This window comes from Rhinolophus ferrumequinum, chromosome 17 (assembly GCF_004115265.2).
Source record: "Rhinolophus ferrumequinum isolate MPI-CBG mRhiFer1 chromosome 17, mRhiFer1_v1.p, whole genome shotgun sequence".
Lineage (NCBI taxonomy): Eukaryota > Metazoa > Chordata > Mammalia > Chiroptera > Rhinolophidae > Rhinolophus > Rhinolophus ferrumequinum.
In genome coordinates, this window is record NC_046300.1 from 20,730,967 (window position 1) to 20,742,540 (window position 11,574).

The 11,574-nt window shown below is 36.9% G+C and overlaps 1 protein-coding gene across 11 annotated transcripts in view; it reads right to left on the bottom strand.

The window, feature by feature from the left end:
- RBMS3 (RNA binding motif single stranded interacting protein 3) overlaps positions 1 to 11,360 on the bottom strand; it is a 648,742-nt gene extending 637,382 nt beyond the window's left edge. For 6 of the 11 annotated variants that reach the window (XM_033132638.1, XM_033132634.1, XM_033132632.1 and 3 more), the window contains exon 1: positions 10,819 to 11,360. In XM_033132638.1, the coding sequence (XP_032988529.1) occupies positions 10,819 to 10,893 (75 nt within the window). In that variant the 5' untranslated portion in view covers positions 10,894 to 11,360. The remainder of the gene's footprint in view (positions 1 to 10,818) is intronic. The other 5 variants (XM_033132643.1, XM_033132637.1, XM_033132636.1 and 2 more) reach the window with 2 other exon arrangements.
- Between the last annotated feature and the right edge of the window lie 214 nt (positions 11,361 to 11,574).

The following is an 11,574-nucleotide window of genomic DNA, read 5'->3' on the forward strand; positions in this document are numbered from 1 at the left end:
ATGTTGAAATCGAGACTCTTTTACCAGGTCCCACCCTCTAATATACACATGTGCTGAGAGTCCAGAGCACTAAGCATACTGCACATGTATCCTCCATCCAACTGCACTATGGGTCTCTAGGCACATTGGTGGCTCTCAGACATCACTGCTGTGTGGTTAGTACTTTGCATTGTGATGCTCATGCCAATTAAGTTTGCTGTGTTTATAAATTATGTTGTTTCCCCCTCTCACAGCCAGATCCTTTCTACATAGAACAATATAGCTTCACTCATGATAATATTTTTGAACATACAGGGATTTCATATGAATATTTTACATACAGAAATGCAAAGATATGTGTCAAAATTTGATTCCAAAGACTTTCCAAAAAACACTACTGAATCTAGTCAAAAGGTTCAATAATGCTTTTCTCCAGGTCCTCCCTAAGGACTAGTGATGGGTGAGTCAGGACAACAAAAGCAAATGTTAGAGATCACTAAAAGCTTTGACATGTGAATAAACAAAACAAAGCTCTACCCTGTGCTCATAAGCATTTATTTGATTTTTTTTTCCCTCACAGAACACCAAAAGTCTCAACTATATGACTCTCCATATCAAGTTCTAGATTCATGTTAAAGTTGTTTCCTAAAGATGGTTCTTCACTTTGTAAACCATCTTCTCCTTGCCAAACAGCTCTTAACCTTTGTCTTTGGAAAGGAAAACAAAAAGTCAAGTTCCAGAAATTTTCAAAAGTAGATTAAGAGTTGATACCATTTCCCTTTCTATTTTTTTCTTCTCTTTTATTTTTATTTTCACTTGTTAATTAAAATTGCAAAACTGTCATCTTTTTTTTTAATACTATGCCACTAACAACCTCATCACTAAAAGTTTGAGGATCATCAAAATCTCTACAGTGTGAACAATTATTATGAAATTATTTGGAGAAAAACCGGAGTCAATCAATACGATTTCTAAAGGATGCTATCAAGAAGAGCAGGAAAAAAGAGTAGGTATATAACTTGCATAATACGTTATCAATATATTTCAGATCATGGAAAACTATTACACTTTTAGAAGAAAACGAAAATTATTAGTCACTTTTGGTGAGACTCATCCCTTTTTGCAACCAACTAGCAGCAAATATACTCATCTATACATACATATGAACTGGAAAGAACAGGTATATACCCTGCTTCCCCGAAAATAAGACCTAGTCAGACCATCAGCTCTAATGTGTCTTTTAGAGCAAAAATTAATATAAGACCTGGTATTATATTATATTATATTACATTACATTATAATACATTACATTACATTATATTATATTATAAAGACCCGGTCTTATATTATAGTAAAATAAGACCAGGTCTTACATTAATTTTTGCTCCAAAAGATGCATTAGAGCTGATGGTCCAGCTAGGTCTTATTTTCGGGGAAACATGGTATGTCTCCTTAAGACTACTTTGTCCCTCTATATTTCTCTGCAGTAGACTAAATGTAGTCTCAGAGAAAATCAGACGGAACCATTGAAATAATCCTGAAAGTTTACAGGAAAGTGTGTGTGTGTGTGTGTGTGTGTGTGTTTGTGTGTGTGTTATGTATGAGAGCTATAAGCCAAAGCTGATTTATTCAATCTGTGGTGAAATTCAGTAAGATCTGGCTAGAGGGCTGGCAAAAAAACTTAAGTAATAAGAGACTCAAAATAATGGGTGATTATGGAAAGTCTCCCTCCAAGAGGGGAGTGGGAGTGAATTTTCAGCTGTGAGCATATTACTGGAGCTAGAGAGTCAGAGAAAACACCTTGATTAAGGTGGAAAGAAATGGCCATGCTTGGGGACTGGGATTCTGACTTCCCTATATTACTGGCATAAAAATGAAAATGAAGGAAGCCATGACACTTGGCTTAGGACTAGAAAGTCAGTGTCTTCAGGATATCCAACCACTTGTGTGAGTAACGGTGGGTCTGGCTGGAGTACACATACATGTAGCGATATGTGTTCTTTAAGAGGTACAGAGATTCTGTAGGGCTGAGAGGCTACCTCTGGATACCAAAGGAAGTTATCCCAGGTGAATAACCATTGACACTGGGATACAGGAGGCGGTGGCAGTAATAATTCATGTTAACAAACCCATGCCCCTATTTAGGGACAGACGAATTTAGAAAGATTATGCCATAAAATATTGTGCCACTGATTTGCCTCCTGCTTGTATCCCTAAACTGGGAGCCCAGGGAAACACCTGTTACATTCAACTTCTTTTTCTTTCCAATTGGTAAACAATTCTACCATTTGTACAATGAAAATAATTCTGTGAACCTGGCACCCAGATCTGGAACTCTCAGTTGTTCTCGCTGCCAAAGGTCAATCCAATGTGTCTGCTTTTGACATAGTTTAACCAAAGAATGTTAATGACATTTTCCAATACACTGCTGTTCTACCACGTGCCCCACTCCGGAAATTTGGGATTACTAAAATACAGAGATATCTTGAATGCCAAAAGGCCACAATAGGTGGAGAGATGGCCAGCTTTTCAGACTCCCAGACCACTTTAGTGACCCACAAAAAACACTGAGGCAATGGGAAAAATAAATCGCCTGCAAACTAAAAAGGAAACTGTGAAACCCAAATTAATAAACATTTGTTTGCATATCTACAAAACATAACTCATTGCTAACTTTATTTATCATTCTACCCAGTCCCTCAATAACCTTTCTTTGTACCTCAAGAATACTGTAGATTCAATTTTTTTTTCAGTTTGCAGTAACACCCACGTATGCAAGATGAGGGCCCAAAATTCACAGCACACATAAATTAATCTACTTGTATTGAGAGAGTTTCAACAGAAAACTTAGAAAACCTCTTTCAATATTTTATTAGGAAAAAAATCTAATTGGATGTGTGGAATGTCAATGCACATGAACAGGCTTGTTAGAATGTGGGATGTGGGCCTCCAAGAGTAGCCCAAAAATACAGAGGTTTTAAAATGACCCTTCACTTCTCCCATTGTTCAAAGAAGTCACTAAATGTGGATGAAAATTCTACCGTGTTCATTGACTTATTTCCTCTGACTTATTCCATATCATTTCTAACTTATCAACAAAGTTAAATACAAGAACAAGAACAAGCCAGAAAGAGAAAACTTCCCATTGTTAACATGAAGCTGTCCTAACAGTTAAACAATAAAGTTTAAAGGCAGTGGTTAACTTTTGGAATAAGTTGAGAAAAGAACATCAGAATTTTATTCTTTTCGGAATTCCCTGCCTACATTTGATTAAAACACAACATCCTTATGTCTAAAAGTACAGTCTGAATTGGTGTGTACAGCAATGGACAAGAGACCTAGCGGATGAAAGCCAAGAACAAGGTTAATCTAGGAACTGTCACAACCCTTCAAGGGACTAGCACCAAGCCAAAAACAAAAACAAAAGAAAAAGGTGTTTTTCTCATCTCTCAAGAAGAAATTGAATGTGCTGCCATATGGTGTGTGTGTGTGTGTTTGTGTGCGTGTGTGTGTGTGTGTATGTGTGTTTAGAGACTGGAAAACAAGTCTCTAGAATTTTATTCCAAGCTTTGTACACCCTTCAAATACTTGAGCTACTCAAAATTATTTGGGAGTTGAAAAGTATATTTGCTTGAATTTTAAGTTACTTTAATTTTACGTTATATTCTGGGTGCTAATTTCTGTAAATACTCAGTTTTAAAAGGGACAACCTGATAGTTTTTCAGACATCGATAAAAGTTTCAAATATGACTTACATACCTAAGAAAAGCGTTTAAGGTATCTTAACCAGTTCTAGAAAACAAGATTTTATTTATGGATTGTTATTTCCATATTTACAGTAGCTCCTAGACTCATTCACAAATCTAGCATTGTCAGAATTTTAATGATGCAATCCTCTTTCCTTCATTACCTCAACTGGTTTAGCCAAACATATGCATAACCATTCAGCTCTTATACCACCTGTAGAGAGAAAGTTAAATGAGGAAAAGGAAGCATCATACTGGTATTATTTAAGTTTTTGGATAAGCCCTAATTGTACCCACTCAAAGAAGAAAAGTAACCACAACGACAAAGCTGGCAATGCTAATGATTAAATGATGCCTGTCATTTGTCCCACCCCTGGGAACTGCTCTCCATCCACTCTCAGGTGATGGATGTATATCTCTCTGCGCACTGGATTTAGATGCGGCAAAGGATGCAGACTGTTAAATTTGTCAAATCACCGGAGCCTACAAAGCAGCATTTGATCTTCTCTGTAGAAAGCATTGGGGACCTGAGCAAAAACTCATCAATGGCACAAACACGAGGTCATCTCCAATACCACTAATATATCAAAGCATGCTCATCTAGCTCAAAGCCAAAGTCACAAAGGCTGAGCCTGGAAAAGATCTTAGAAAACCTGACCTAGAAACAAATTCATTGACACACAAATCAGAGAATTTCCCCAAAGAAAAACAGACTCCATTATCTTATCTATCTTATCATTTATTAGCTATACTCTTGAAATTTGATGTCTATTTGTTGTTGATGTTCTAAATTCCAAAACTTTATCAAGACATCTGGTTCCACATGTATATATTTTCTCACTAATAAAGAAATCGAAATGGAAAAAAACCAAAAAATTTAAATGTGAACAAATTCTCTACCGGTATCATCTTGAAAAAGAAAAATTAAAAACACAAACAAACAGGATCTAGTTTACCTCTGTCCACCCTTCTTTTTTTTTTCCTTTTTAAAATTACTTTTTAGTGTCTGAAATCTGAACATCAATAGCCAACTCTACAGGTTTTTTTTCCAAGGCCCGGAAAACAACTTACTAATAAATTTTCATTAGTATTAGTAATCCTATAGATTTATAATTTCTAGGAAGCTAGAGATTATAGTTTTCATGAGCAAATATTCTTTTTAAAAATTATAGTTAAAACGTACCATAATAAATAGAAATCTCTTTACTATAACATCCTTGCTAAAGAAATAGAAGCAAAAGTTGTGTCTCCTTCTGTAACTATGTAATGTTTAACACTGGCCAAAAAAAAAAAAAATGCAAAATTCATATAAAACTGATAATCATATTTTCAAATTATCTTCAAAAGAAACATACCACTGTCCATTTTACCCTAAGTTGCTGATCCTTATTAACTATCACTCTTTTGATTGGGGATACACGGCATGAAGGTTTTCTTACAAACATTCCACAGAAAGTAGCAAAAATGAAGAAAACATTTATAATTTCAAAACAAAAATGAGAAATTCACTTTGTTATTTGAATGTGAGCTCCCTGGGAGTAATTTTGATCTTCTCATCGCTTTCACACCTACTCAGTAACTATGTGTTTTCTAATTAAATGACACTACGTATTTAAAATAAAAATATATATTATAATTCTGTTTCCATTTTGAAAAATTATATTTTTTAATCACATCAAAACAGTTCAGCATTTTTCCAACTACTGCACAAAATAGTAACATATATCTTCAACACACGTATTACAACACATGAATAAGTTTTTGCTCTTGGTCTCCCTTCAGCTCCATCTTTACTCTTGCTGTGCAACAGCTATAGCATAAAAATGTCTATTCTCACATGCTTTTGATATTACACTATTTAATCACATACAGCTGTGGCTTATGAGACTGTTACAAAACACAATTTTAATGTAGTACTCGAAGCCAATTTTGGATAAACATCAACCATTTACTCTGAATAAGAAGTCCAACACTAAAAAGATTTTCTTTTAAAGGAAAAGACTGGTTTTCTTAGAATTTGGCATGGGCATAATTGTGACTGAGCCCGTTCTCTGCCAAAAAGACTGATAATGTCAAAAAGAATTGTGTAAAATCATATTAGTGCAAAAATGAAGCTTTCCAGAATTCCTGGAGCCAGAAAGACCTGGAATGAACTTAACATCCTTCCTTGTCTTCTTTTGCCTCCTTCCCTGAAAATCGCCCCAACCTCCAACCCTCAGATTTTATTACTTCATGGAAATAACCTTGGGTTATAATTCTGTTATTGTTTTTCCAAATTGAGAGAAAGTAAAAGAAAAATATGTTAGAAAGATACTATTAAAAGATAGACACATGGTGTTTCCCTTAAGTTTGGAATTATTCTGGAAAAAAAACATGAACTTTTTACATTTCTACTCCTTTTAAGTAGGCACTATACTCAGCATTGTGAAAACTATGACTACATTATAGCAAAGAAAAGACAATCCCAGTGATAATAAAGATTGGGGGGAATAGAGAAGGAAAAAAAACTGAAAAGGAATGGTGGCCCCTTGTTTCCATTTTTCTCTTATTTAATACCAATTAAAATTGTATACATTTTAAAATGAGAGAAACAAGGTTTATAATAGTTTCATGCTATCATGTTACCCCCCTGAAGCGAAATAAATATTTGGAGTGGTACCTAAAATTTCAAATGCTGAAAGAGTTTTTAGAAAACCAGTTTTGTATGTTTCAGCCTTTCAAAGGAAAACAGAACTTGGGAGTTTTCAAGGCTGTTTTAAAACTGGCAAGTTACCAACCCTGGCTATCAATGCAAATCTGGACAGGAAGTACTAAGGAAATTCTAAACTGATTCCCTCCCTCGGCAAGATTTTCTACATTTTCATGTGCAAGAAGTGTGTTAGGGGTTGTTTTGTTTTTGAAGGATCTGCACATTCACATCTTTAAGAACAGCCTTTGACCCACAGCAGCCTCTCTATTCCTTTGCCTACTCCTCAGCCCTTGTGTTTTCAAGTGTTTGCTCTTTCTATGGCACAATCGGTTGGGCTCCAGCTAGATTTTTAGAGACAGGAGGCAGTCGAGACTGCAGATGGTTGGAAATTCAGCCTGAAATCAGTGTGGGGTTGATGAATTGCTCCTTACACCTGACCCCAACTTCACACTAGGCTCTGAACACAATCTGAGTACCACCAGCCAAAGAAACCCCGTCAGGGTCCCATAGTCTGAAGCCTTGTTTCAAGATCTTCTGCGAAAGCAGATGGGAATGCAGTAGACTGATGTGAGAGCAATGTGATTAGAAACTGTGCCCTGGTTTGAAAGAAATACAGTGAACTGGTAAGGGTGTGGTACAGGAGGGAATACAAGCTTGCTGTGTGTGCTTGGGCGAATTATAAGATTTTATAAAGATGACTGAAGTTTTCCAAATATCACATATGAGAGAAACACTTATTTCTCTTCGGCAAGATATCAATTTGTCAGGCTGGGACCATGTTTCACCCTTTTACAGTTTTTCTTGTGCAACGTACTTGTTTTTCCAAGAAAACCCCCCAAAATACCTCAAATTCAGACTGAAATTCACCCTGGGTCTCAAAATACAGTAGCAACAGGTCTGTTGCCTTGAATGGGCTGTGACAAAATTATTGTGCAATATTAGGTTACAACTCAATCAAACATCATTATGTATATTATCATTACGTTAATGAACTATTTTTAAGTCCCCTTTCTCTAAAATTTGCTGATTATTCTGGGTGGCCTCCCAACAGCAAATTTGTTTTTGATGAATCTCTCTCTCTCTCTCTCTCTCTCTCTCTTTCTCTCTAAATCCAGTTACGTCTCTTATTTAAATATTATGACATGTCACCAAGATTTCTTCATTACTGCATAACCAAAAGCAATATTCCTTTTTGAAATTGCTTTTCTTGGTAGGGAAAAAAAAAAGTTGGTCAAAAAGAAAATTAACAACTGACAACTTTTAATGAGAGGTCTGGGAAAGTAAGCATAGTATAACAATATTGCTACAAGGTATAGCTACAAGTCAGCCACTGAGTTTTCATTGTATTTAACTTACACATAAACTTTTCTAATATAACATTTTAAGCACTTGGAAAACTATCCTAAGGGACAAAAGCATAAATATCTTATTCCTATTCTTTTTTTAAGCAACAAATTTCAGAGATTTGTTTTACTATAATGGAAAAATAAGAGAAGCAGAGAAGGCACAGAAGTGTCACAAGTTTTTCTAAAACATTAATTGCATTTGAGAAAAGGGAAAGCACTTGCATTTACTTAAAAACCCCATTTTCACTTTGCGTTATCATAAGGAAATAGTAGCTGTATCTAGCACACATATTTAAGAAGAAAGAGAAGTTTCCACATTTTTGCATTTTCTTAATGAACACAATAATAAACATTTCAGTTCTTTAAAATCCCATGAAAATTGTTCACCCAAAACTAATGTCGTTAAATAGCTTTTGTGGATAACAGAAAAACATCTGAATTTAGAAAACAGTTTAAGGTATGATATCAGCAGAGTAGGACTGTTATTATGAACCATAGAATGCTATTTTTATCAACCATAAATATTCTTTATATAGCAGCATCATTTTAAATAGCAATGATTTAAAAGTAACGTTATAACTACAAGTCAAGGCTAGAAAACAGTGGATTTTATGAATTCCACCTAGACTCACCAATAGATACAAGTGACATGTATTTCCTTACTATAGATAATATTTTGAGATATAAGTGTAAAAGGAGTAAAAACTAATACTGACATAACCCAGTGGTTTTCATGCTATACTGAGGCATGATAGTACTATTTTATATAGTACTAACATTGTCAGAAAGTCTTCACCTTTTAAAATATGATTGTACATTGACCCTTCTTCCCATTCTTTGTGTGCCCAAGTTTCAAAACAGGGCACATGTTCACATCTTTAGCTTCCGAACATCTTTAGTCATTCCCGAACCGCTGTAACAATATTCAACAACTTCACAGCACTGTCGAAATTTTACAACATAATAATCAATATGAGCTTCCACGATAACCAAAGTAGCTGATCTTTTATTCCCTACCACCCTGATCTGATTACCTCAATATCAGCTTAGGTCGCCTAATGGATCTAACTTCTTTAAAAATGTTCCAGAAGTTGATGGCTTTGACTAGCTTGAAAGTAACAAGATCCAGATGCTGCCTGTCTACACAACACTAAACTATATAGGACCCCAAAACAGCTTTTATTTTAAAAGTCCGTCTATATTTTTCAGGCTCTCCTCTTTTCCCTTACCATTCCACTTTCCCTTTTTACCCCAGTCACACACACACACACACACACACACACACACACACACACACAAAACTTTCCACCAGTGTAGCTCATCCAGCATCCTGTGTATAATATAATCTGCATGACATTATTTCCTGCTAGTAATAGGTTAAAAGAAATCTCAAGCAGAAAAGCAATTATTCCATTCATTTTGATCTAAAGTATTGTGTTTTTGTTTTTTTGTTTTTTTTCCTGAACATACTTCATAGTAGAAAACAAGGACCAAAAAGAAATCGTGAATTTTGAAACATTTGGAAAAATTTAGCCAAATGAGTCAAAGGGATGGAATGTCTGACATTTTCATGCAATCCTTGAGTGTGTTGTTTGTGTTTTTCTGTGGGGGGGATGAGAAATGATTATAAATTTCCCCTTTTTAACTTGTCCTTGCTTTGCCATTTCCTTGAGGAAGGCAGGCAGTGTTCTCTACCCAATCCCCAAAGAGTTAAAACTCAAGACACTGGAGCAGAAGCGCTGGTCTATTTAAGCAGCAGCCGCACAAACTAAATGCTCACAAAGGCAAAAAGCCATGTGAGTCGACCTTGGAGGGGCAGGGTGAATCACAGAGCGATGGGAAAAGAAAGACATAAAACCAGCACTCTTTAATATCATATCGAAAGTCTGCTGCCTGGTCTGATTCACAAGTAGGCATTGTATGCTTGAGACACAATACACGAGAGATAACTACAGCGTGAATTACCAAACCCTAACTACATCAACGAGTACTGGTGACAGACCAGATCACTCAGGCTCGCCTTGTTCACGCTCAGCATATTTATTTATTAAGAAGACTGTGGAGTCTGGCAAATGCAATACAAAATAATATCCTCAGTAAAGGGATACAATCCATGCCTTCAAGGTGGGAACTTGACCAACATTTTTCCCCCAAATCAAGTCCAATTTAACTGACAAATTGGAGCCCTGATTTCACACCTGAGAGTCTCGCTTTTCTGAACTGCAAGATAAAGTTCATGGTTCGCACTGCCCATGGCTTAGTTACTGGGCTGGCCACTGCCCCCCTAATGATCATCTGAGCACACACTTAAAAGCCTGGAGCATTTAACCAATTCATGTCCAATTACCATCAGTTACATTTCATCCTGTCAAGACCCAAGCCTCCTGATGGCAGCTAACACAGAAAAACAGAGCTTCGAAAAGTAAGGAACGCCTATTGTAAACCTCCAAAATTCAGTCTCTAGCATCCGGATCATCCTCAATATAAAATAAAGGATGTAAGGCAAATAGAAAAACAAAAAACAAAAACGAAAATACACCCAAACAAACTCCAAGAGACTTTAATTCGCTGTCCTATCCCTTCAACACTCTGCTTTCATTCTGTACTTGGCGAATAAAAGTTTCAGTCGCCCCCACCCTGGCGTGTCCTATCCAGGGGGAAAAAAACCTTTTAGAGCCACAAAGAAAGAACAGCTCACCAGAAAAGCCCCTGAAATTGTATTCTTGTGCCTCATAATCACTGTTAGGATCTCCTTTCTAACAACCCTGCCCATCTGCAAAGGACTTTATAGACATCAGGAACAGTTATGCTGCCAAATAACAACAAAAGAACTGGAGTGAAACTATTATCTCCCCTTGAAGAGACTGCCACAATCCCGGGCTTGCTTTCTTCCTATATTCTCCTCTGCCTCATTAACTCCACTGGTATGTTACTAATTTCAAAGAGGCAGGAAGAGAGAGGTGATGGGGGGTGGGGGGTAAATAATCACACGCCTGTCTGTTTCCCATCCCAAGTGCAGGATAGCACACTGATTGCCAGACTCTGGGTCAAGCCATACCTTGGTTTGGAGATAATGAGGATAGTAGTAAGTGTACTGGGGGTACATTTGTGGCTGGTCCAGGCGTTTGCCCATGTAGCTGGAATCTTTACCTCCGAGGCAGGGAACTGGATGACAGGGTATAGTGCCCCAGGCCGAGCTTCCTCTTAAACCACTATTCCTGACAGTCCCGATGACTGATGAGGCTTCTGAGATTCCCGGTCTTCCACCACTCACTAGTTCCAACACAGCAAGAATATTAAAAAAGAAACACACCAAAAAAAAAAAAAAAAAGGAAGAGTGGGATCGGTCGGAAAAAACCCACACACAGCTTTCCCAGATCTTGCCTGCCTTCCCCCAGCTGCCGGGGTCCACTTGGGATGAGGCAGTTTGTTCTCTGCCAGGCTGTCTGTAGTGATGTCAATTGCCAGCGTTTGTAAAGGAAAAAAAAAAAAATCAAAGTCCTTTTAACATAACTCCGAATCCTTGCAGATCAGCTTCCTGTCTCCTGTGTGTCTCTTTCCTCACCTTAAAGAAAAAGAAAATAAAAAGAAAGAAAGAGAAAGAAAGAAGAAAAAGAAAAAAGGGGGGGGAAGAAAGAAAGAAAAAGAAAAGGGAAAAGAAAAAAAAAAAAAAAAAAAACCTTGCACAGCTTAGTTGCTGCTGTCTCCCTCCCAGAGTGACATGGTGTTCGGGGCTTGTCCTGTCCTTTCATTCACTTCCCCTCCTTCCAGCCGGTGGGTGGAACCGAGAGAGCCTCTCCAGGGAGCAGCGTAC